The sequence below is a fragment of the Leptonychotes weddellii genome, chromosome 7, assembly GCF_054177405.1.
Source record: "Leptonychotes weddellii isolate Sample4059 chromosome 7, ASM5417740v2, whole genome shotgun sequence".
Classification (NCBI taxonomy): Eukaryota; Metazoa; Chordata; class Mammalia; order Carnivora; family Phocidae; genus Leptonychotes; species Leptonychotes weddellii.
In genome coordinates, this window is record NC_138375.1 from 111,105,943 (window position 1) to 111,133,919 (window position 27,977).

Consider the following 27,977-nt stretch of genomic DNA (forward strand, 5'->3'; position numbering starts at 1 on the left):
GCCACTACGATGGCTTTTATTTAGCACTTAAAAATACTTAAGAGCACTCCTGTTAAAGTATCTACATTATGATCTGATCATTGGTAATGTGCTAGCTACACTCTCTAAGATGACAAAGAGCGGGCTTTCAGGATCTGTTCAACTGACCTCAGTCACCAGTCTAGTTAATACCAAGTCCAAAACTGATGAATTCACATCTGCCCATGATACGGACAATACAGGATAATTCTAGGTTAGAGCTCAATTCTAACTCCTTTCCCCACACCTGTTAACAGTCAAACCTTCTCTGCAAGGTCAAGAATGCTAGAAATGCTAGTAAGTAGCCATCAGCGAAGCAGCAGTTAGAGGTTTCAGGTTATAGCACTCCTTAGTTCCGAGATGGAGGGACCGTGACACTGAGAGATAAGACAAGTTAAACAAGTTTAAAACCAAAAGCAGTGGACATTTATTCCTCAATTTTTGTGCAAGAGTGTAAAGATGCATTTGAAAGAACCTGATGGCTAGAGAGCATCAGCCATGGCCTTCAGGCTGGCCTGGTTTACAATTAGATTAAGAGAAGGAGGGGAAAAAAAGGTAACTTGCCTAGTTCACATGAACGATGTTTCTGGCAAACACAGTTGTTTACAAGTTTCAAACTACAATTTACTAGAGTCAAGGGAAGACTTCAAAAGCCACATACAGTACAATTTAAAATTGGATGAATATCCTGCAATGTCAGTGCAAAGTAATTATGTAGACTCTCCAATACAAGATTGTGCTCATGTTTCCCAGGTTTGGTCAATGTTGCTCTTTTACAATCACAATCACAGAAGCTTAACTTACCAAATAGCAATGCCTTTGTTTTATGTCCTATGTACCAAGGGAATGTCACAAGGTTTTGGTGAAATGCAGCTTAGTTTCATTAATAAAGCAGATTTCTTATTTAGTTTAACAGTCATGTTCCTGGAATACTGCACATGTAAGTTTCATGGAAATGCTTTTAAGCTTATGCCCTTATCTTGTTCAGTAAAATTACTTTCAAGATATCCTTTTGACTATGTAAACTGGAATTGTTTCATGATTTTGAAATGCAACCAGTATAAATGAAAACATTTTAGGTACTGGGGGGAAGACCCACCACTAATCTCTGCTAGACAAAGTTCTTAAAATCAAAAAGCCTATTCACACAAAATTATATGTAATGACTGTAGTAATCAGTTTATTACACAGATTAATCATTCTTGAACGTACAAGCTCCAGAGGAGCAATTGGGTCTTTAAATATACACAAGTATTTCCATCAAATGAATTTTCACCCTTACATCCAGATAGACCTAAGCAGTTAAAAACATAAGAAAAATAAGAGCTATTAGCTATGTATTAACTGAGAAACCACATACAAACCAAAGAATGTGGAAGAGAAAAAGGGGCTGAAAGGACAAAGGTTGAAGGGTGGGGAGATGCAAAAGATGTGGGACCAAAGCCCATCACACTTTATGTACTAATAGCTCCAATCCATTTAAATGTTGACCAGTTAAACTTAGACCTTAAAATACAGGATGTGGGTAGAGTTTAATCTGGTTGGTCATAACTTTCACCTAAGACGTAGGTCCTTCAGAAAAAAATGAATACAGAAACAGCTTCGTGTTCTTCACCTTGCTTTTCATAACTGTTCTGAGTTTAAAAGGATTCCACTTAAAAACAATCTCCTACAGGTCAGTGGAGCTTTTCTTCCCCATCCAAGCACACACCATACCCACCACCCCTCACCTTGCCGTTATCCAAATTTAAGTCAATAAGGAAAACTTTTAGTCTCACACCTAGGTTACGCTTGGAGAACTGGCTTGTCACACACACACTTCTCTGCTAGGAGGCAATGTTGGTACAGAAGTACAGTATTTCTAGTTTGTTGTTCCAAGTATGTACAACACGCAGCACTGCTGTATCAGGTAAACATGTGCACAGGGGAAGATGAGGCGTGGGCTCATAGAAAGCAGTCAAATGGAAATCAAAAGGACTTTCTCTTTCAGAGTTCCCCTATCTTTATTTGTAGAGGTTATCCAATAATTTCTTTAATTACATCGCATACTTCTGAGTCCATTCCCGAGCTATTCTGTTGTACCTGTACACACAAAGAGAAGCTTGGCTTAACACAGGTGAGGAGTCAGTCAGAAAGCAACAGATTTCATTCATTATCCCATCTGAAACTTGAGGGAAGTAACTAGTACTATTCAAGCAAAGCCTTCTTATTTATTTATTTGAGTGAGAGAAAAAGAGAGACCGAGAGTGCGAGAGTGTGTGGGGGAAAGCAGGAGAGGGACAAGTAGACTCTGTGCTGAGGGCAGAGTTGGATGCGGGGCTTGATCCCACGACCCTGAGATCATGACCTGAGCCGAAATTAAGAGTGGGACGCTTAACTGACTAAGCCACCCAGGTGCCCCTCTTTCTAAATTTCTAATAAGCAAATGACTTGGGAAATGCCTTTTGGAAGGCATTCATGCTCACCTAGATATTGGACAAAATGGTTCTCTCAACAAAAAATTTGTGTGGGGCATCTGGCTGGCTCAGTTGGCAGAGCATGTGACTCTTAATCTCAGGGTTATGAGTTCAAGCTCCATGTTGGGTATAGAGATTACTTTAAAAAAATTTTTTAAGGGGTGCCTGGGTGGCTCAGTCAGTTAAGTGTCTGACTTCAGTTCAGGTCATGATCCTGGAGTCCCATGATCTAGCCCCGCATCATGCTTACCGCTCAGTGGGGAGTCTGCTTCTCCCCCTGCCTCTCACCCCGCTCCTGCTCTCTCTCTAATAAATAAAATCTTTAAAAAAATAAAATAAAATTTTTAAATCTTAGAAAAAATTTTTTGTGAATGTATACACAAATAGAAAAAAGTATGATCTAATTTTATTCTGAATGCAGCCAGAAATACAGGACTATAGATACTATTCAGAGCTAAACACAGACAAAACTAAACTAAGAACCAATTGCTGTTCCAATCCCCCACTCTTGGTGTAGCTCTATCTAGGGGTGCCTGGCTGGCTCAGTCAGAAGAGCATGTAACTCTTGATCTTGAGGTTGTGAGTTCAAGCCCTATGCTGGGTATAGCAATTACTTAAATAAAAACTTAAAAAAAGTAAAAATAATAAAAAATAAAAACATACCATCTATAAGCCTCTCTAATCCAACAGAATTCAAGTAATTCTTAATCCTTTATATTTTAACTTTAGAAAATTATCCATTCTCCCACCTATTTTCTCCTATAGTCTTAACGAATAATACACAAAATAAAAAAATTAGAACACTTTCAGTTACTATCTTTTTCGATATCCTGACCACTCTTCAATAATTCATAGTACAATTCTAAAATATGTAAATTCTACCTTAAGTTTTGTTTTTAAAGGAAATTTGGGGCTTTCATGTCTTGTTGCATTCACTCCCTTTCTTCTTAGATTATGCCAAATGGCAGAAAATCAATTCCCATTAATTTACAAATACCTACACCAAAGACAGATGGGCTCTTGATGCAAAATGCTTTAATGTCAAAAGCCAAGCAAAAGACATAAGGCTCTTAAAAAATACACTATAGAGTTATTTCAACAGTGGGAGTCATTTGAAAAAATTAGAAATAAGATCAGCATCCTCAACTTATAATGATATCCAATGCAAACACTCTTCTTTCTATCCCCAGGTGAGTATACTAGAACTTCATTTTAAATATCTGACCCATACTCAGCCCTGAGTTAAGATCTGAGACACAAACCTCTGCATCCCACCATAGGTACTTTTCTAGTCGTACTTACTTTTCTCTATCTGTTTTGTAGATCCGAGCAATCTCAGGCACTAAAGGATCATCTGGATTGGGATCACACAACAGAGAACAGATGGACAAGAGTACTGTAATGGGGAAAAAAAAAAGTATAAATTAGTAGAGGATAAAAGCAAAGGGTTGAAAGAAACATGAGATAAACAACACATGAGAAAATTGTAAGAACCTATTCATATTGTAGTGCCTAGTAGATTTGTGAGCTCTACCTAACTTGATAGTTACAATAATCAACAAAAACTCATGTAAGATTTATCTATATATATCTATATCTAAAGTAAGCTGTGTTGTTTTTTTTTTCATGTAAGATTTCTCTTGAACCCCTAAGGATGTTGGCCCAGGCTGATGAAGTGATTTGCACAATGTTCCTGTTAGTGAGTAATTAGAGTGGAATTAGAATTCAGGTCTTTCAAATCCTAGACCAACAATACTTTTCATAGGCAGTAAAATTCAATTTTTAGAAATCCATGTACAAAGATAAATGGTTCTCAAATTTCCAAAGACAACCACACTACTGAATGCTCTTAGAACTGACAACCATGAAATCCAACAATCACTGTTTTCTCAATGACAAGTATTACATTCAGATGCAACAGATTTATTTCATTTTTAGTTGAAAACAATTTAGTCTAAGAACATGAAGGCCAGTATATGCCCCCAAATGGGGCTGGCCACACTCATTACACAGGATACAACATACCAAGGTCTCAAATTCTTTTCAGTGACACTTTAGAATCTCAACGAAGCCATTTCCTCAGTGATAAGCTCGAACATAGCAGACAAATCTCAACAGTACAACTGCCTCTGTTCAAATTTGTTATAAACTTATATATTCCTTATTGGATGCAAACAGGAGGCCAAGGCCACTAATTACATTAAATCCAGGAGCCTCTGACATACTGAAATAAATTCCAATTCTTCTATTCTGATGCAACACAACTTAGCTGTCTTATTTCTCTCTAATATTCTGCAGCAGGAGACAATGATTCTGAGCCCACTCTATTCCCAAAATATCAAATTCACCAGGAAAATAATTTATTCATTTTCCTACCAAACCTATTCTATAGAGATCAAGGGCTTCTGAGAGGTGAAGAAAAAGTTCACATGCCCTTAATCATTCAGTTTGTTAACAAAAAAGCTATTTCCTTGCCTTAAGAGTATATGGAAAATAAAAAACATCAGGAAAGATGTTTTCTGACTCTTCATTCCTGTTGCCCACAATTCTGGCAGATGGCATTCCCAAAATATCTTCTCTTCCCATTGTCAGGTGTATCACCTATGCCCTCTTCAAGCACAGAACATTCTAACAGCAATAAGGAAAGATTTCATGTATTTCCTGGAAATGACAACAGGAAGTTACAGATTTTTGAATGTTCATGAAATTATTGATTATAGAAAGAAGAAACCTGTCCAGCCCATCAAATTGGCAAGAGTTCAACTGAATCTTCACCTAAAATCAGACATGCTACTAAATTAGTATTTGTTACAAATTCCCTTATTTACTATTCCAATTATTCCAATAAGGCAATCTTAAAAAAAACCTTTTTTTTTTTTTAAAGATTTTATTTATTTTTTAACAGAGTGAGAGACAGCGAGAGAGGGAACACAAGCAGGGAGAGTGGGAGAGGGAGAAGCAGGTCTCCCGCCGAGCAGGGAGCCCGATGTGGGACTCAATCCCAGGACCCTGGGACCATGACCTGAGCCGAAGGCAGAAGCTTAACAACTGAGCAACCCAGGCGCCCCAAAAAAATTTTTTTTGAAGAGATAACTTTTCTAACTTTCTTTCCAGGAAAGAAAGGTGGGGTGGTGGTTATCTGGACATGGTAAAAGGATTCTTACTGTACTACTCAGGGACCTTTAATTCATAAAAAAATGATTTTGTTTTATAAAGTACTATTTCTGTATAAAGAGAATTACTCCTATTTCTATAACCTGCAGAGACTCTCCACTGAAGTGACTTAATTTTTACCTACATATACATTTTTCATCAGTATACACTCATTTTCATTAGTGTCATAACCCACTGTCACTTACAATTCTAAAAACATATAATCAAGTGGCTTTATGGCACACTTAACTGCTTCTTTTAAGCTTTCTGTGTATTTAGATCCCTAACATATATACTCAAAGTGGAAAGAATTTTAGGTCAAAGCTACTGCCCTCAAAAAAGGAGTAATTATCATCACATACAGGATTCAGGCCTTTCACAGACCGGCTTGCCCACACATTCAATTTACAAAAGGGAGTCATTAAAACATTAAACTTAGGGGCGCCCGGGTGGCTCAGTTGGTTAAGCGACTGCCTTCGGCTCAGGTTCATGATCCTGGAGTCCCGGGATCGAGCCCCACATCGGGCTCCCTGCTCAGCAGGGAGTCTGCTTCTCCCTCTGACCCTCCCCCCTCTCATGTGCTTGCTCTCTCTCATTCTCTCTCTCTCAAATAAATAAATAAAATCTTAAACAAAAAAAACAAAAAAAACCCATTAAACTTAGGTACATTGATATAATCAAATTCAACAAAATGGAACTGCAATTATTTTTAAAGATAGCTATCCAGATAGAACGTAAGTCAAATAAACTAAGAGCCCTTATGATTTAGAGTAACTGAAAAATCAACACTAGGCACACAAGGGGGAAGGAAAAAATGTTCGGTAACAATTCCAGTTACTAGAACTTCTCACTCCTACACACACACACACACACATACACACACACAATTCTACCTCTCTTGGTCCCTTACTAGATTTCTATCTTTACTGCTACTTGCTGAAGGAAGAATAACCACGCCAGTAAATCATAAGAACAAGATTTTCACAAGCAGCCCTTGAATTGTAAGGGGGCCTACATAAGAAAAGGACCCACTTATCTGGAAAACTATTTCAGACAGTTTTTTTTAAAAAAGATTTTATTTTTTGGGTTTTTTTAAGATTTTATTTATTTATTTGAGAGAGAGAGAGCATGAGAGGGGGGAGGGTCAGAGTTTTGAAAAGCAGACTTCCTGCTGAGCAGGGAGCCCGATGTGAGGCTCAACGTGGGGCTCGATCCCGGGTCTCCAGGATCATGACCTGAGTTGAAGGCAGTCGCTTAACCAGCTGAGCCACCCAGGCGCCCTAAAGGTTTTATTTTTTAACAATCTCTACACCCAACGTGGGGCTCCAACTCACAACCTCAAGATTATGAGTTGCATGTTCTACCGACTGAGCCAGGCAGGGGCCCCTCAGCCACGACTTTTAAAAATGTGTTCCTCTAGTTTTTTGTTTATATTTTTGGCTAGGATCCCATAAATTTTAATTTAATGCCCCCAGAATATTTTGTTTCCTTTAAAAAATTTGTCAAAGCATACAAGTCTTATCACATTTATAACATCAAAGTTAACATGATAAATATCCAACATAACATCAAAGTTAACATGATAAATATCCAACACTTTTTACAACAGTGCCTTTACCCTAGTTATTTCAGTGCTTACAAGAAACCAATTAACTGTGCATTTTGTTTTTTTAGAACTTTACAATAATGATGAATTAATTAGAATCATCGTCCCTATTTTACAGATGAGCAAAGTGAGGAACAGAGAAGCTGTTTTGTCTCAAATCTCATCCAATAAGAGATAGAGCTGAGATGCAAATAAAGGCAGTTGGATCCAGAATCTATGTTCTTTTTTTTTTTAATATAGATTTTATTTATTTATTTAAGAGAGAGAACAGAGGGAGAGTGAGAAGGAGAAGCAGACTCCCCACCAAGCAGAGAGCCCGATGCAGGGCTCAATCCCATGACCCTGAGATCATGACCTGAGCTGAAGGCAGATGCTTAACTGACTGAGCCACCCAGGCACCCCCAGAATCTATGTTCTTTACCAGGGAACTATGTTGCCTCTTGTCTAAAGCTATACATTAAAGAAAAGATAAAATATAACTTAGGATAAAAAAGAATTTTCATACAGCAAATTTTTTCTTTCTAGCTACCCAAATTATTTCTTTCTAGCTACTTAACATACTTTTCTATATAATTCAATCTACAATGTATACAAATTTAGCTCTTTTCTGCCTTTTTTTAAAAAGATTTTATTTATTTGAGAGAGAGAATGAGATAGAGAGCATGAGAGGGGGGACGGTCAGAGGGAGAAGCAGACTCCCTGCTGAGCAGGGAGCCCGTTGCGGGACTCGATCCCGGGACTCCGGGATCATGACCTGAGCCGAAGGCAATCGCTTAACCAACTGAGCCACCCAGGTGCCCCTTTTCTGCTTTTTTCAAACACAGTATTTTTCACAACATTTGTAATGATCAATACTCTTTTAAATGTGTGTCCTAGAATTGATTTATTTCTTCCTCTACTGTTGGGCCTGTAACTTCTAATTTTCAGAAATAACACTGTCACAAATGTATTTCCACACAAAACTTTTTTTTTTTTTTAAGTATTTTATTTGTTTGAGAGAGAGAGAGCACAAGCAGGTAGGAGGGGGAGAGGGAGAAGCAGACTCCCCACTGATCAGGGAGCCCGATGCAGGCAAGACACAAAACTTTTTTTTAGCACTTGAGGCCGTCTTCTTAGTACAAATGAACGAAACTAGAATTACTGGATCAAAGGGAAGTAATGATTAAATCTCTTATCTTGAAATACACACTGACAGACTGGGCTATACAAATCTATACTTCTGTCTGTAGTATGTAAGCACCCATTTCAATGTACTTCACCAGCATTTGCTTTTCTTTTTACAAGATCTTTGTTATTTAAAAAGGTGAAAAATGGGAGTTTTTTAAAAAGAAATTTTTTTTTTTTAAGATTTTATTTATTTATTTGACAGAGAGACACACAGTGAGAGAGGGAACACAAGCAGGGGGAGTGGGAGAGGGAGAAGCAGGCTTCCCGCTGAGCAGGGAGCCCAATGCAGGGCTCGATCCCAGGACCCTGGGATCATGACCTGAGCCGAAGACAGAAGCAAAACGACTGAGCCACCCAGGCGCCCCAAAAAAGAAATTTTTCATTTCTTTGATTATTTTGCTCCTTTCTGTCCATTCATCTGTTGGGATCTTTTTCTCTTACTGATTTTTATATATATTTTAAACATATTAGCCCATTTATCTCATTTGCAGCCTACTTCTTACATTTGTATTTTGACAATTTTTATCTCACTTGTGATTTCATTTGGATATAATGTTGAGGGGCTGTACAATTTCAAATCAGCATATAAGAAAATGTTTGTTAACCACTCAGTTCATGGACATAAAAAAATCCCCAACCTACTCAAGTAATTAGGTTTTATTTAGAACTATTGGATATTTCATCACAAAATTAGTAACTAATTTTTAATACACATTTTCAAACACACAAGACTATATACCACAAAGATTAAGAGGATCAAATAAAATTTTTTTTATTAAACTGGTCATCTTAGAGAATGAATCTGTTTCTGACAGAAACCTCAAGACAAGAGCTGGTAAAACCTTACAGACTTTGAATATGAATTTACCTATACCTTGTTCTTCAAGAACCTAAAGTCTGTATCTATACCACATGCATTCCTCTAAAAGGGCTATTATTTCCTCTTATGGAACAGTATCTATCCTTATCATTTACGGATCTCAAGGTTGGAAGAGGCATTAATTTTTTCTACTTTAACTTTGCTCTAGAAGAAATTCATACCAAGTGGCCATTTTCCAACCTATGCCTGAACAGCGTAACGGACAGAGCTGTCAAGACACCAGAATACCTATGCCTGAAAATCCAACTCCCTCCAGTGGTCTCGAGGTCTACTCAAATAAATAACAGGGACCACCACCTCCTCTTAAAAGGAATATGAATAATCATTTCAAAAAATAAGTAACCTTTAAAAGACAAAAAACAGGGACGCCTGGGTGACTCAGTTGGTTGAGTGTCCGACTGCTGATTTCAGCTCAGGTCATGATCTTAGGGTCGTGAGATCAAGCCTGGCGTAGGACTCCATGCTCATCGCAGAATCTGCTTGAGATTCTCTCTCTCTCTCTCTCTGCCCCTCCCCCTGATCGTGCACACACTCTCTCTCTAATAAATAAATAAATCTTTAAAAACAAGTAAGTAAAAAATAAAAGACAAAAAACACTACTGCTTTATCTTAATATCAGATACCCATTCCATTACCTTTTGAAATAGTTAGTGCTGGAGACCACTGTGACCGGAGAATATCAAGACAAATGCTGCCATTACTGTTAATATTTGGATGATAAATTCTTGTTGTAAATGCAACCTATAGAAAAAAGGAAAACTTTTTGTAAAATGGTTTATTAATATCATAGAATGTACATTAAGAAAACAAGTGCCATATCCCAATTACCTTAGGTGGCTTGAAGGGGTAATCTGTTGGGAAATGAATTGTCAAGAAAAATACTCCACCCTGATAGGGACTGTCATTCTGTTGATAACAAGAAAAGTAGGATTAAAATGAGTGAATTATATAAGCATTTATTCTAAAATCAATCTGAATACTTACTGGCCCCATTATTGTAGCTTGCCAATGGAACACTGAAAAAGAACAAAAAATCACCATGAAGCAATATCTCCGATGTACCTACACCATAATGACATATCATTCCCTGTCTAACCCAGTTCATTTATAAGCAATATGGTAAGTCCTGGGCAAGATGAGGAATCTAAATCAAGTTTGAGTCTGAAGAGAGAAAAGAAAATGACTAGTATAGTCTAGAACACTGATAAGGTACTCAATGAGAAAGTATTTTGGCTAGAACATCATGAAAATTTGTTATCAGGGAGACAAAATTCTTGACAAGGCCCAAGGTTTCACTTTTAAACAGGCATTTCTTACCTATGAGGGTAAAAAAGAACCAAAAGATTCAACTCTTTAACTTGTTATGTCATTTCCCCAACACATTAGTATATAATATACTCCTTTTATAATACTGGTATAGAGGAGGACTGTAAAGTCAAAGTAGATAATATTCAAATTAGGACTCGTTTTTACATCAAGAAAAAATTTCTGAGAGCACTCATGTATTGGTCTTTAGAATTACTAGTCCCTCACTAATAGATGAAAGATCAATAATTATGTCTCTTTTTAAAATGATCTAGAATCTACAACATCAAAGCAGAGAAAGACAAACTAAACTAAAACCACATTAAGATGGAATTTAATTAACAAAAGCATTTGAAGACCTACCATTAAAATCTTAATTGAGTATTCTGCTACACAGGTCAATTTTAAGAATACCTACTGGAATCACTGACTTAGGTCTCTCTCTGGAGCTCTCCTACACTCCTAGATCTCCTTGTGGAAGTATCAAAAAGAAGTGAAGAAGGTAGTGGGAGAATATCTAATCCTGACTCAAATTCTATGGTTTGGTAAATAGTTCCAAGAATCACTACAGATGATGCGGTGCCTGGGTGGCTCAGTCGGTTAAGCGTCTGCCTTCAGCTCAGGTTACTATCTCAGGGTCCTGGGATCAAGCCCCACATCGTGCTTTCTGCTTCTTCCTCTCCCTCTGCTGCTCTCCCTGTTCATGATTTCCTGCTTGTGCTCCCTCGCTCGTGCTCTCAAATAAAATCTTTTAAATTAAAAAAAAAATCACTACAGGTTCCAAGTAGAAAGAACTCTCCAGAAGTAGTTACTAGGCAAAATATGTGGCCATAAGCATAAAATATTGTTGTATTTTATATGAACAACTATACCTCAAAAACCTTTCATTTAAGGATCAATCTTAGCAGCTGTTAGAAATAAAAAATGGTAATGAATTACAAAGTTTTGTTAGTTCCAAAACCAGCAAACGAAAACTCCACTCTGGTTTGACAATGAAAACCAAATTACAGAAACTAAAAGCTACAACCTCTTTTATGAGAGTTTAAATGTGAAGTTCACAGCTCAATGATTACTCTTTAGGATACTCAAAGATGAAGCTTTAAGGCTAAAAGGGAATAAGAATATTTGTTATAGTTTGAGACTGAATCTCAGGAGAACTACATTTGAATTCAAGTACAGATCTCCAGGGAGTCAGATTCACCAAAATTTCAAAACAAAAGAAAATGAAGCAGATTGTATGACCAATAAATCTTTGGCTTACTTTTCCTTTCAGGGCCTATACTTTTCCTGCTTACCAGATCTTCACAGAAAAATGGGAAAAAATGTAGTGGTACACTAAAATCTGGATATTTAAAAATAAAGCACTGTATTACTAAGTTCATTATTCTTCCTTCTTTCTTAATTTTTAAAGTAATCTCTACGCCCAATGTGGGGCTAAAACTCACAACCCTGAGATCAAGAGTTGCATACTCTACCATGTGAGCGAGCCAGGTGCCCCTATATTATTTTAAATATAAAATAAGGACTACCTTCTTACACTAAATATCAATAATGTGCTGAAGGATTTGAGAGCTAGAAGAGTCAAAAGGAGCTCAAAAAGTTTCGTTGTAACCAACAGTTTCTCTTTTCTGAAGATTAAATTCTGCCTCCTTATAATATTTAGCTACCCAATTATACTCTGTTTTATCCTTATACAATTCATCAGGAAGACCTTATCAAGACTTGACAGTAATTTATCTCAACTGTTCTCCAGCACTCCCTGAAGTTTTCAGTATTATATCAGCAAAGACTATCTAGATGACCAAGTATAAGGAAGTTATTCTGTTCCTAAGGAGATTTTCCTTATTCTCTTAGAAGGTAGGTACTGTTGACAGTTCAGTGGTAGGTGAATCAAGACACTTAAATAGAAAGGCTAGGAGTTAAAGGAGAGCTATTATTTTTTAAATAGCTGTAGAGAGATAATCCATATACCATATAATTCACCCACTGAAAGTGTACAATTCAGTGGTGTTCAGAACATTCACAGAGTTGGGCAACATCACCACAATTTTAGAAATTTTCATCACCCCCAAAGGAATTCCTACCCCATATCCATATGCAGTTACTCCACATTCCCCCCAAATCTCTAGTTCTATGCAACCATTATCTATTTTCTGTCCTATGAATTTATTCTGAATATTTCATATAATGGAACCATACAATATGTGGCCTTTTATATCTGGCTTCTCTCACTGGGCATGTTTTTAAGGCTCATCAATGTTGTAGTATATATCGGTACTCCCCTTCTTTTTATTGACATGTAATATACCACTGTATGGACATACCATCTATTTATCCCTTCATCAGATGGTGGGCATCTGGATTATTTCCACATTTTGGCTATTACAGCTGCTGCTTCTATGAACATTAATGCACAAGTTTTTGTGTGGACGTGTTTTCATTTTTCTTGGATATATACCTACGAGTGAACTCACTGGGTCATATGATAACTCTGTTTAACTTTTTGAGGAACCACCCATTTTCTGAACTGGTTGTACCATTTTACATTACTATCAGCAATGTATGAAGGTTCCAATTTCTCCACAACCTCATCAACACTTATTATCTGACTTTTTGATTCTAGCCATCCTAGAAGGCATAAAAAATGCTATTTCATCACAGATGTGATTTGCATTTCCCTGATGACTAATGATACCGAGCATCTTTTCCATGTGCTTATTGGCCAACTGCACATCCTCTTTAGCAGATCCTTTGCTTATTAAAAACAATAATGGATTGTTTATCTCTATATTGTTGAGTTACAAAGAGTTTTAAAATATTTTGAATAAATTTCCTTATCAGAGAGATGACTTGCACAAATTTTCTCTCATCCTGTTGTCTCTTCACTTTCTTGATGGTATCATTTGCAGCACCTAAATTAGACTTCATTAAAATGTACAATTTACCTATTTTTTCTTTTAATTGCTTATGCTTTGGGGGAGTTTTATTTAACTCTCAAGGATAATAACTTTTTTATCTGAGAAAGGAATGTGATAATAACAACTATGTGAAGCAAAGGCCAATTATTCAGCACACTGAAGAGAACTTCAAAAATGAATTCTATGCCCCAGACTTCAAACACTTCTTTTTTTTTTTTAAATATTATTTATTTATTTATTTGACAGAGAGACACAGTGAGAGAGGGAACACAAGCAGGGGGAGTGGGAGAGGGAGAAGCAGGCTTCCCGCTGAGCAGGGAGCCCGACGTGGGGCTCGATCCCAGGACCCTGGGATCATGACCTGAGCCGAAGGCAGACGCCCAACGACGGAGCCACCCAGGCACCCCCAGACTTCAAACACTTCTAATGAAAGATAAGCCACTCTCGGGCGCCTGGGTGGCTCAGTTGGTTAAGCGACTGCCTTCGGCTCAGGTCATGATCCTGGAGTCCCTGGATCGAGTCCCGCATTGGGCTCCCTGCTCGGCAGGGAGTCTGCTTCTCCCTCTGGCCCTCCCCCCTCTCATGTGCTCTCTCTCTCAAATAAATAAATTAAAAAAAATAAAAAAAGAAAGATAAGCCACTCTCAACTTTGAGGAAGGTACCGGAAATAAAACCACTTTTTCAACTGAAAGACCACAATGATGCAGGTGGACTGTATGATACCATCAACGACAAAACTAAAATCAGAAAACTTGAGAATGAGGGGCACCTGGGTGGCTCAGTCGGTTAAGCATCTGCCTTCAGCTCAGATCATAATCTCAGGGTCTTGGAATGGAGTCGTACATCGGGCTCTCTGCCCAGTGGGGAGTCTGTTTCTCCCTCTCCCTCTGCCCTTCCCGCTCATGTGTTCATGTTCTCTCTCTAATGAATAAATAAAATACTTTTTAAATGTTTTAAAAATTTTATTTATTTGAAAGAGGGAAAGAGAGAGCACAAGCAGGGGGAGCAGGAGAGAGAGAAGCAGGCTCCCTGCTGAGCAGGGAGCCCAACGTGGGGCTCTATCCCAGCACCCTGGGATCATGACACGAGCCAAAGGCAGATGCTTAACAGAATGAGCCACCCAGGTGCCCTAAATAAAATCTTAAAAAAAAAGAAAAGAGGGTGCCTGGGTGGCTCAGATGGTTAGGTGTCTGCCTTCGGCTCAGGTCGTGGTCCCAGGGTCCTGGGATCGAGTCCCGCATCGGGCTCCCTGCTCAGTGCAGAGCCTGCTTCCCCCTCTCCCTCTGCCATTCCCTCTGCTTGTGCTCTTCTATCTCTCTGTCAAATAAATAAATAAAATCTTAAAAAAAAAAAGAAAAGAGAAAAGAAAACTTAAGAATGAGCCCACTTTGGAAACCACCATGAGCCTCTCTCACTAGATTCTTCTCTAAAATAGTTTACAATTTCTACTCCACTCACCTAAATGACCTATTGTGAGGCTTAAATGAGATAATGCATGTTAAATTACTTGGCCTATCCGTTTGGTATCAAACACTATAGTTACTCATACTGGACAAATATGGATAATGTAAATGAGATTTTTTTATCATATGTAGTTAGCTTTATAATTTATTACCATCTATCTGTTTATATGTAAAGCAATCCCTGTAAAAGGGCCTTGCTTTCTTTTTTTTTTTTTTTTTAATTTTATTTTAGGGCGCCTGGGTGGCTCAGTCGGTTAAGCGACTGCCTTCGGCTCAGGTCATGATCCTGGAGTCCCGGGATCGAGTCCCACATTGGGCTCCCTGCTCGGCAGGGAGTCTGCTTCTCCCTCTGACCCTCCTCCCTCTCATGCTCTCTGTCTCTCATTCTCTCTCTCACAAATAAATAATAAAAAAAAAATCTTAAAAAAAAAATTTTATTTTAAAAAAAATGAAAATTTTATTTAAATTCAATTTAGTTAACATATAGTGTGTTGTAATATTTTCAGAGACAGAATTTAGTGATTCATCAGTTGCATATAACACCGAGTGCTCATTACATCAAGTGCCCTCCTTAATGCCCATCACCCAATTATCCCTTTCCCCCAACGCGCCCTCCCCTCCAGCAACCCTGTTTGTTTCCTATAGTTAAGAGTCTCTTATAGTTTGCCTCCCTGTTTTTAATCTTATTTTTCCTTCCTGTCCCCTTGCTTTGATTCTTAATTTTAGCAAACCAAAACCAACATTCTTAAGCAAAATCAGGAAAAAATGTTAAACACAAGCTAATATAATCTCTTACTTATTGTCTTAATGTATATACTTCTCTTACAAAATTGTTTCCAAGTATCTTCTTTTTTCCTATTTGCTAAATATTACTTTTTTGTGATTCAGTTTTGTGTCATAAAGCACAGTCTGGTTCAAATATCCTCCTTTTAAAAGAGGCTAGAAGATGGTATAAGGGGAAAAACTGTTGAGACAAAGTTAAACAAAAGGATAATTATTATCCAACATGTGTGATAAATTATTTTATATAGGATTAAGCAGATAAACTGGACATTAGAAATAAACTACCTGTCTTCACAAGCATGAACCAGTGGAAGGACAAACACCATATACAAACACACACACACACTACACTACCCCCCATCATCCTGTTATTATTTTACTTAAAGAACAAGAGCTAGTTGTAAGTAAAACCTCAAATATTTGACCCCAGGAAAATACCCAGAAGAGTTGAAGGATACGTAGGAAGGGGTTAGAACAACTACACAGACAATATCTGGCAAAAAAGGTTCAAAATTAATACTACAGAAGAAGATGGGATACATATATACAGTATTTTTTTTTTTAAAGGTTTTATTTATTTGAGAGAGAGAGACACAGCGAGAGAGGGAACACAAGCAGAGGGAGGGGGAGAGGGAGAAGCAGGCTTCCCGCTGAGCAGGGAGCCCGATGCGGGGCTCGATCCCAGGACCCTGGGATCATGACCTGAGCCGAAGGCAACCGCTTAGCCAACTGAACCACCCAGGTGCCCCGAAGATGGGATACATATAGAACTGCATCTTTCATGGATAAGTAAGGGTAAACACTGCCTCTTCCTGCAGCATAATTGTTTCTTCACACAAAAAAATAATCTTAAGAGATATATTCATCAGTCCCAGAGTTCCCCAGAGGCAGATGGTTATGCAGTTTTACTCCATCATTCCTTTTAAATACTTACTATCATCTCCAACAGGACCTGCTGAACACTGTGCTGGGGGGTCCCGTGCCAGGTCATTCAATTCCTTAAGAAAATAGAAAGGAAAGAAATATATTCAACATAAATGTAACTTTAACCAATTAATAAAATTTTCACTCATACCAATATTGTCTATCCCACTACTAAAATTTTTTTTAAGGAATACTCCTCCAAAGTCAGACAGGGATGGATTTGCGAATCTTTAAGTATTTTGGGAAAAGGCGAAAGATTTATATGATCTGAAGAGAAACCAGAGTATTTTGGATTCTTCTTCTTTTTTGGGGGGGGAGGGAGAGAGACAATCTTTTTTTTTTTTTTTTTAAAGATTTTATTGATTTATTTGACACAGAGAGAGAGACAGCTAGAGAGGAAACACAAGCAGGGGGGAGCGGGAGAAGCAGGCTCCCGGCTGAGCAGGGAGCCCGATGCGGGGCTCGATCCCAGGACCCCAGGATCATGACCCGAGCCGAAGGCACACGCTTAATGACTGAGCCACCCAGGTGCCCCGGAGAGAGAGAATCTTAAACACACTCCACACCCAGCACAGAGCCCAATGCGGGGCTCGATCTCACAACTCTGAGATCATGACCTGAGCCGAAATCAAGAGTCAGACGCTTAAATGACTGAGCCACCCAGGTGCCCCAGTATTTTGGATTCTTGAATGCAAATGTATGTTTAAAAGTGGGTCATCTTTGCTTTGTTCAGAGTTTAACAAGTAACTATAAGGAAAGTAAACACGTATATACTAAAGAGCTATAACAATGGTTTTAAAGTAAAAAAATTACTAGTTTTCAAAAAAGAAGTTGCATTTCAAGGCTAGTTTTTGAACCAGAAAACTATTAGGTTTCCCTTAGGATGAGTTCTTGAAGTCATCAATGTTTCAAATGATATGAGACAATCTGACAAGATGTTGGTATCTTTTCAGCTGATATGGACTACCAGGGTTCCAAAGGTAGTTGAAAAAATTTAAAAAGGGATATATTGAAAAGGCTGGATATATTAAAAAGGCTGAAGTAATAAAGCCCATCACAAAATTTTGTAGTCAGAGACAGATCTACCTGTAGTAATGCTCTACAACCAGAGACCAGCTTCTTCGCCATTTTAACATTAAGAGCCCACAAACCTGAGAATTGTTATTGGGTGGGAATTCCTGAAAAAACCACAAAGCAGGAAATCATAGTCTATTCCTTTCCCTCTTGGCTTGGTATTGGAGATTAAAAACAAGGGCTAGTTTTAGATTATGATTTTTTTTAAAGATTTTTTTTTTTTAAATATTTATTTATCTGACAGAGAGAGACACAGCAAGAGAGGGAACACAAGCAGGGGGAGTGGGAGAGGGAGAAGCAGGGTTCCTGCTGAGCAGGGAGCCTGATGCGGGGCTCGATCCCAGGACCCTGGGACCATGACCTGAGCTGAAGGCAGCCGCTTAACTGACTGAGCCACCCAGGTGCCCCGATTTTTTTTAAAGATTTTATTTATTTATTTGACAGAGAGAAAGCACGAGCAGGAGAGAAGGGTAGAAGGAGAAGCAGACACCCCGTCAAGCAGGGAGCCCGATGCGGAACTTGATCCCAGCACTCTGGGATCACGACCTGAGCCGAAGGCAGACACTTAACCGACTGAGCCACCCATGTGCCCTGGATTATGTTTTTAATTAAAAAAAATTTTTTTAAAGTTATCTCTATACCCAACGTGGGGCTCAAACTCATGACCTTGAGATCAAGAGTTGCATGTTCAACCAACTGAGCCAGACAGGTACCCCAGATTATATTTTTAAACTACAAAAGTAAAAACAGTAAAATCTAACATTTTAAAAGTACAATAGAAAGTATTCAGAGCCCGTGGGGCTCCTGGGTGGCTCAGTTAGACGTCCGATTCTTTTTTTTTTTTTAATATTTTATTTATTTATTTGACAAAGTGACAGCGAGAGACGGAACACAAGCAGGGGGAGTGGGAGAGGGAGAAGCAGGCCTCCCGCTGAGGGGAGAGCCTGATGTGGGGCTCGATCCCAGGACCCTGGGACCATGACCTGAGCCGAAGGCAGATGCTTAACGACTCTGAGCCACCCAGGCGCCCCATAAACTTCCAACTCTTGATTTCAGTTCATGATCTCAGGGTTGTGATATTGAGCCCCGTATCAAGCTCCGTGCTGGGCGTGGAGCCTGCTTAAGACTCTCTTTCTCCCTCTGCCCCTTCCCGCCCCCCTCTCCCTCTAAAACAACAGCAACAACAACAAAGCACTATTCAGAGCTCAGAAATAAACTCATGCTTATATGGTCAATTAATCTATGACAAAGGAGGCAAGGATACACAATGAAGAAAAGACAGTCTCTTCAATAAATGGAAAACTGGGCAGCTACATGCAAAAGAATGAAACTGGACCTCTTTCTTACACCATACGCAAAAATAAACTCAAAATGGATTAAAGACTTAAAAGATTAAGACCCGAAACCACAAAACTCCTAAAACGTAGGCAGTATACTCCTGGACATCTGTCTTAGCAATATTTTTTGGATCTGTATCTTCAGGCAAGGGCAACAAAAACAAAAATAAACAACTGGGACTATATCAAACTTAAAAGTTTTTGCAAAGCAAAGGAAACCATCAACAACAACAAAAAAGGCAATCTACTGAATGGGAGAAGGTATTTGCAAATGCCTGATCTGATAAGGGTTAATATCCAAAATATATAAAGAATTCATACAACTCAACACCAAAAAACCCCCAGTGTGATTAAAAAATGGGCAGAGGACCTGAATAGGTATTTTTCCAAAGAAGATATATAAATGGCCAGCAGGCACATGAAAAGATGCTCAATATTACTAATCATGATGGAAATGCAAATCAAAACCACAATGAGCTAACACCTCACACTGATCAGAATGGCTAGTATCAGAAAGACAAGACAGGGGTGCCTGGGTGGCTCAGTCCGTTAAGTATCTGCTTTCAGCTCAGGTCATGATCCCAGCATCCTGGGGTCCAGCCCCACACAGAGCTCCCTGTTCAGCGGGGAGTCTGCTTCTCCCTCTCCCTCTGTGTGTTGTACACTCTCTCTCTCAAATAAATCTAAAACAAACAAAAAAAGACAAGACATAACATGGTGAGGATGCAGAGAAAAGGGAATTGTGCACTGCTGCTAGGAATGTAAACAGATGCAGCCACTTTAAGAAAAACATTATGGAGGTTCCTCAAAAAATTAAAAATAGAAATATCATACGATCCAGCAATTTCACTTCTGGGTATTTACTCAAAGAAAATGAAAACACTAACTGTAAATGATATATGCTCCCCTAATGTTTACTACAGCATTATTCACAATAGCCAAGATATAGAAACGAACAAAGTATCCATCAATAGATGAATGGCTAACGATGATGTGGAATATATGTATACAATGGAGTATTATTCAGCCAAAAAAGTAATGGAATCTTGTCATTTGCAACAACATGGACAGACCTAGAGGGTAGTAATGCTAAGTGAAATAAGTCAGACAGAGGAAGACAAATACCATATGATTTCACTTATACGTGGAATCTAAAAAACAAAACAGATAAAGAAACAAAACAACACAGAAACAGACTCATAAATACAGGGAATAAACCTGAAGCTGTAAGAGGAGGGGTGTGCGGGAGGTGGACAAAATAGGTGAAGGTGATTAGAAGGTACAAACTTCCAGATATAAAACAGATAAATCACAAGGATGTGAAGTACAGCATAGGGAATATAGACAATAATATTGTAATAACTTTGTATGGTGACTAATGGTAACTACATTTATCATGGTGAGCATTTCATAATGCATTTAAATGTCCAATCATTATGCTCTACCCCTGAAACTAATATAATACTGTATGTTGCCTAAACTTCAATCTAAAAAAAAAAAAAAAAAAACTATTTATAAGCTTATTAATGAGTTCTATGAAGGTATGATTTAACATTCCAAATATTATATAGCTTTTAATGTACAGCACATAGTTATTTCTATAAGTCCCTTCCTCTGAGTTAACTTACTCAACCAGTCATTTTGGTACATCAGTTATTCTGTAGTATCCCTACCTGTAAGCTTGGAGGACAAAGCACAGACTACAGAAATAAAGTTCTGGGGGCACCTGGGTGGCTCAGTCGTTAAGCGTCTGCCTTCGGCTCAGGTCATGATCCCAGGGTCCTGGGATCGAGCCCTGCATCGGGCTCCCTGCTCAGCCAGAAGCCTGCTTCTCCCTCTCCCAATCTCCCTGCTTGTGTTCCCTCTCTCGCTGTCTCTCTCTCTGTCAAATAAATAAATAAAATCTTTTAAAAGAAAGAAAGAAAGTTAGTTCTGTATTTTTTTTTAAGTTTATTTATGTTTTCCTTGCCCATCTCAAGAAAAATAACTGGGGCACCCGGCTGGCTCAGTCAGAACAGCATGCAACTCTGAATCTTGGGGTTGTGAGTTTGAGCCCTAAGTTGGGGGAAGAGAGTCTTAAAAAAAGAAAAAACCCATTGTACAGTTCCCATTCCCAAATGTTACTTCTAATACAGGTCAGTATAACTAAGAACACTTGCTTGATTTAAAACATAAAGTCACCTATTTTTTAAATTATTTTCTTTAGTAATCTCTATACAAAACACGGGGCTTAAACTCACAACCCCAAGATCAAGAGTTGCATGTTCTTCTGACTGAGCCAGCCAGATGCCCCGAAAATTATCTATTTTTTTTTAAAGATTTTATTTATTTATTTGACAGAGAGACATAGCGAGAATGGCAACACAAGCAGGGGGAGTGGGAGAAGGAGAAGCAGGACCCTGGGATCATGACGGGAGCCCAAGGCAGAGACGCTTAATGACTGAGCCACCCAGGCGACCCTTTTTTTTTTTTTTAAGATTTTATTTATTTATTTGAGAGAGAGAGTGAGCAAGCCAGAGAGCACAAGCAGAGGGAGTGACAGGCAGAGGGAGAAGCAGGCTCCCCGCTGAGCAAGAAGCCCAATGCGGGACTCGATCCCAGGACCCTGGGATCATGACCTGAGCCAAAGGTAGATGCTTAACCAACTGAGCCACCCAGGTGTCCCAGTTATCTTTTTTCTTTTTAAAGATTTTATTTATTCATTTAACATACAGAGAGAGTGCGCACAAGCGGGGGGAGTGGCAGAGGGAGAGGGAGAACAGACTCCCCACTGAGGAGGGAGCCCGACATGGGGCTTGATCCCAGGACCCTCGGATCATGACCTGAGCCGAAGGCAGACGCTTAACCAACTGAGCCACCCAGGTGCCCATTTTTTTAATATAGTAATAAGTTGCTATTAAAATAAAACTTGAACCAAACAAGTTATTCTGACGTCCTACCATGTACATTAAATGGAATTTTATTTGTGCTTTAGTATTTTGCTCTCACATTAAGTCATCTTTTTCCATCTTGAAGGAACAGCAAGGTTTAACACCAAGAGCTAAGACTTCTCTAAGTTGAATATAAGATCCATCAGTCCGTGTCATGAGCCAGTATGATATAATTAATTTTAAAAACCTCATCCAAACTTATGCTAATAGACACTTAACACTCATTCAACATTTCCTTGGTTCAAGGCACTGATATGGATGAATCTCAAAAGCATAATGCTAAGTGAAAGAAATCAGATATAAAAAGACTACATTTTATATTATTCTACTGATAATGACATTTTAGAAAAGGCAAACTTAGAGACAGAAAACAGATCAATAGTTCCAGGGGCTGGAGGGAGTTGGAGGGGACTAACTACAAAAGGACATGAGAAAAATTTGGGAGGTGATGGAAATGTTCTATATGATAATTTTGGCAGAGTGCATAACTGTGTATATATTTATCAAAACTCAAACATACTGTATACTTAAAATTGTTGAATTTTATTGTATGTAATATATATAAATCAAAGGTTTTGTTTTTTTTTAAAGATTTTATTTTTTTTAAAGTAATCTCTATATCCAACATGGGGCTTGAACTCACAGCCCCAATATCAAGAATCCCATGCTCTACCGACTGAACCAGCCAGGCACTCCTCCATCCATCTTTCTATATGCATAAAATATCTCCTAAGAATACACAAGAAATTAGTTAACAGTACAGCTGACCCTTGAACAGCTTGGGGGTTAGGAGTACCGACCCCCTGCACAGCTGAAAATTTGCACATAAATTTTGTCTCCCCCCAAAAGCTAATTATGTACTTGCCTTCAGGAAGGAAAGCCTGCTTTAGGGGTAAGAATGGGAACTCTATATATTTCCTTTATACCTTTTAAATTGTATAACAAGTGTATTTATTGCCTATTTGAAAAAGAAATTACCAGTTTTGACTGTAAATCTGGATTAAAATAAAACAGCTATTAAAAGTTGTAACCATTTAGAGGGTAATCAAATAGTGAAAACCCAGTTACACTGAATAAATATAGAAGCTACACAATTTGATGTCTTTGCATCAAGATGAAACTGAAATTGAATCTTAAAATTTAATAAAGGCACTGATCTAAACAGATAACTTTGGCAGAAGAAATACCCTAATATATCAGAGAGTTTTTTAACATTTGGCTTTACATCTATATATTAATTTCTTTGACTTCTTATTCTAAAAGAAACTGTATTTAGATTCATCTTGTATATCAAACAGCAAATTATACATTACTGGGAATGAAAGTGGGGCTAAGACAAAACCAAAAATCAAGGAATCTGTTTACTGAAAAACTTTTCTGTAGAAAGAACAAGAGAGGAATAAAGCATATATTTAAAAATTTAAGGAAAAGAGGGTGGAGGAAACTCTGACAGTTAAGGTAGAGAATACTCAATTTTTTTTTTCTTTCTTCTTTTTTTTTTTTTTTTAAGATTTTATTTATTTATCTGAGACAGAGAGAATGAGAGAGACAGAGAGCACATGAGAGGGGGGAGGGTCAGAGGGAGAAGCAGGCTCCCTGCGGAGCAAGGAGCCCGATGTGGGACTCGATCCCGGGACTCCAGGATCATGACCTGAGCCGAAGGCAGTCGCTTAACCAACTAAGCCACCCAGGCGCCCCTTCCTTTTTTTTTTTTAAGTAGGCTCCATGCCCAGTGTGGGGCCTGAACTCATGATCCTGAGATTAAGAGTCGCATTCTCCACTGACTGAGCCAGCCAGGCGCCCCAAGAATACTTCATTTCCAAAAAGATTTTGTATTTGAACTTTCCTTGAAATCTAAAAAACAGTAAAGATTTATTTATTTATTTCTGAGAGGTGGGAGAGAGGAAAAGAGAGTCCTAAGCAGACTCCACATAGAGCATGGAGCCCAAAGTGGGGCTCAATCTCACGATCCTGAGACCATGACCTGAGCCAAAACCAAGAGTTGGATGCTTAACTGACTGTGTCACCCAGGCACCCCTTGAAATCTAAAAAATATTAAAAGAAAGGTCTTATTATGGGAGCAAACTATAGATTTTACTGTACAGTTCTCAATTTAAAAAAATTATTTGATGCTATATACTCCCCTTATTTCTAGGTATATAGCAGAACTTATATTTTTAAAGATCAAAGGTTATAAACAATTTTGATTCTCTGCAACTTTCCTAAGTCTTTTTCATCTTAGTTCAAACAGCCCTATAACCTTATACCAATTATTTTAAAGTTTAATTCTCTGTGGATTTTTAAAGAGATTTTTATGTATTTATCTGAGAGAGAGGAGAGAAACAGAACACTCATGCATGTAGGAGAAAGGGGAGGGGTAGAGGGAGACAGAGAAGTAGACTCCCCACTGAGTGGGGAAGCCAGACCCTGGGCTCAATCCCAGGACAAGTGAGCCACCCAGGAGCTCTTCTATGGACTTTTTAATACATTTCCTACTACTATCTTTTTTGGCTCCGGAATATGATTTCCAATGAAGAGATATATAGGGATAACAGTGACTTACAATATTCCTGAAGACTATCTATTTTCCAGAGGATTTAAAATGAATCACTACTAAATAGAACACTAAAACCTCTGAAAGCCTCAGATATTTCTGTATTATAGAACTATAGCAGAAAGGAAGGAACCTTCTTAACTCTTAGACAGGATGGGGTCCTGCAAGGGGTATGTAGGTTTTCCTTTCACTTTCTTTCTCTCTCTTTTTAAAAGATTCTTATTTGTCAGACAGAGAGAGAGAATGCACAAGCAGGGGGAGAGGCAGGCTCCCTGCTGAGCAAGGAGCCTAATGGGGAACTCGATCCCAGGACCCTGGAATTATGACCTGGGCCGAAGGCAGCCGCTTAACCAGCTGAGCCACTAAGGCGTCCCTCAAATAAATAAATCTTAAAAAAAAAAAAAAAAAGGGTCTCATGCTGCACTGACTGAGCTAGCCAGGTGCCCCTAAAATTACACATTTTTAAAACTTGGGAGATATTATTGGGGCAACTGGGTGGCTCAGTCCATTAAGCACCCGACTCTTGATTTCGGTTCAGGGTCATGGGATCGAGCCCTGAGTTAGGCTCCACACTCAGCATGGAGTCTGCTTGAGATTCTCTCTCCCTCTCTCTCTGCCCCTCACCTTGCTCGTGCTAATAAATAAATCTTAAAAAAAATTGGGAGGTATTAACTCATAGTTATCCTAGATGAGTTTAAAAGAGAAATATGTAATTTCTGACAATATCAAATTATAAAATCTCAAATTATCTGGTATGATAGACTTAATTCCCTTGGCACTGTCAAATATTTTCTATTTCTCTTTTCTAATGCTGCCTTCTACTATAAAGACAGACAAATTGATGCAAACATTTAACAATTTCAATCTTTCCCTTCTATAAGTAGAAGTGGTAACCTTATTTGAGATTAAAGTCTATACTCCTTTAAAAAAATTTTTTTTCAAAGATTTTATTTATTTATTTGGCAGAATGAGACAGTACAAGCAGGGGGAGCAGGAGAGGGAGAGGCAGGCTCCCCGCTGAGCAGGGAGCCTGACGCGGAGCTTGGATCCCAGGACTCCTGGATCATGACCCAAGCTGAAGGCAGTCACTTAACTGACTGAGCCAGCCAGGTGCCCCAATGTGACACTTTTAAAATAAACGTTTAGGGGCGCCTGGGTGGCTCAGATGGTTAAGCATCTGCCTTTGGCTCAGGTCATGATCCCAGGGTCCTGGGATTGAGCCCCACATCCGGCTCCTGGCTCAGCGGGGAGCCTGCTTCTCCCTCTGCTTCTCCCCCTGCTTGTGCTCTCTCTCTGTCTTGAATGAATAAATAAAATCTTTAAAAAAATAAAATAAAATAAACATTTAAAAACATGATAACAACACTACATTGTTTAAGGACACATGGAAGAATAAAAAGAATGCAAGGAAATGATAAATACTAAATTCAAGGTGATCATTACTTCACGGATACACAGGGAGCTTCTTAAAGATCAGAGTTAATATGGCAGGGTGCCTGGGTGGCTCGGTTGGTTAAGCGGCTCAGGTCATGATCCTGGAGTCCCAGGATCGACTCCCACATTGGGCTCCCTGCTCAGCGGGGAGTCTGCTTCTCCCTCTGACCACCCCCTTCTCATGCTCTCTTTCTCTCTCAAATAAATAAATAAATAAAATCTTTAAAAAAAAGTTAATATGGCAATATTAATATTGGGCAAAACTGGGTGGTAGGTTCATGGTGGGTATTTTTTTCTTTTTCTTTTATTTTTTTAAAAGATTTATTTATTTATTTATTTAATTGACAGAGAGAGAAACAGTGAGAGAGAGAACACAAGCAGGGGGAGTGGGAGAGGAAGAAGCAGGCTTCCCGCTGAGCAAGGAGCCCGATGTGGGGCTCAATCCCAGGACCCTGGGATCATGACCTGAGCCAAAGGCAGTCCCAGGACCCTGGGATCATGACCTGAGCCAAAGGCAGACGCCTAACCAACTGAGCCCCCACCCAGGCGCCCCATTTTTTAATTTATTTTTTAAAAAAGATTTTATTTGAGAGAGAGTAAGCAGGGAGGAGCAGAGGGGAAAGGAGAAAAATCTCCGAGTCTCCAATGAGTGCAGAGCCGGATGAGGGCTCAATCTCATGACCCTGATCATAACCTGAGCAGAAATGAATAGTTGGATGCTTAACTGACTGAGCCACCTAGGCACCCCAATAGTTTCTTTCTTTAGATGACTGGCATTTATTTCCTATTTTTCACTATCACAATGCTTTGGTAAATATTCTTATTCTTGCATATACAAATTTTTCTAAATACTGCTTCAATTTAACTAGAAAAAGTACCACGTCCCACTTTAAACCATGCAATAATGCTCTTTATAATGTATGGGTGTTTAAAATTATTTCCTCAATCTATACACATATGCAAAAATAAGTGTGCTGTACTCACTGTTCAACAAATTAGAACTTGCAAAGTTGATCAATGTCTAGAGAAGGGAAAATTACCCCTAAAACATGCTTAATTAGGAGACCAATTCATCTGCTCACCTCCAAAAGCATGGAGATAAACATGACAGACACTGTCCCCCATTTGAACCTTCATTCACCACCATTTGGTAACCCTTCTTCAGGTCCAGATTAGCAGCACATTTCTCGCCCACAATCATTAAATGTGTAAGAGCACTTTAATCACCACCTTCTACTACAGATATCTGGGATATATGTTTCTTAGGTATCACCAGAAAATGTGTTGGTTGGTGCTTGAGGGAAACTTCTTTTTAATTATAAATGTCTTATCAACTCTATAGTTAATGTTTCAATGACTAAAGTGGAATTTTCTTCTAAATGTCTACATGGATGGCTATTTTCTAAGTTTGTAAAAAATTCTACATGTCCTTCCCTTCAATAATAGGTCTACCAAAAAAATCACATGGATATTTTTATACTACAAATATTGAAAACCAACCATCTCATGTGTAAGCATATTAATGAAAATAAATTTCTGTAAGAATGATAACAGTTATTCCATAACCTGTTTATGTTCTTGCCAATATTAGTAGGGACAAAAGGCAGAATTCAGGTTTTCTAAGTCTTAATTAACATTCTTTGATGCTTTTTCATTATTCTGAACTTAGATAACTTTAAGCAAGTCATTCAACTTCTCCAGACCAGAGTTTTACAACTGTAAAACAAGGAAGTTAAACTGTAACAGAAATTTACACAGGATGGTTTAATTATAAGTGTAGGGGTCAAAAAGTCTGGGAAATTTTATAATCCACATCCTTATAAGAAAATTCAAGAGTCTGGGGTGCCTGCTGACTCAGTCAGTTGAGCAACCTACTCTTTTTTTTTAATTATTAACGTATATTATTTGTTTCAGGGGTACAGGTCTGTGATTCATCAGTCTTATACAATACACAGTGCTAACCACAACACATACC

The 27,977-nt window shown here is 38.5% G+C and overlaps 1 protein-coding gene across 1 annotated transcript in view; it reads right to left on the reverse strand.

Annotated features, from left to right (window-relative positions):
* Positions 1-421: 421 nt before the first annotated feature.
* UBE2D2 (ubiquitin conjugating enzyme E2 D2) overlaps positions 422-27,977 on the reverse strand; it is a 60,215-nt gene continuing 32,659 nt past the window's right edge. Inside the window, exons 2-7 of the mRNA XM_081825742.1 lie at positions 16,684-16,747; positions 10,265-10,296; positions 10,109-10,186; positions 9,916-10,021; positions 3,777-3,870; positions 422-2,100 (exon numbers count right to left, since the gene is read on the reverse strand). Coding sequence (XP_081681868.1) covers positions 2,055-2,100; positions 3,777-3,870; positions 9,916-10,021; positions 10,109-10,186; positions 10,265-10,296; positions 16,684-16,747 — 420 coding nt within the window. The 3' untranslated portion in view covers positions 422-2,054. The remainder of the gene's footprint in view (positions 2,101-3,776; positions 3,871-9,915; positions 10,022-10,108; positions 10,187-10,264; positions 10,297-16,683; positions 16,748-27,977) is intronic.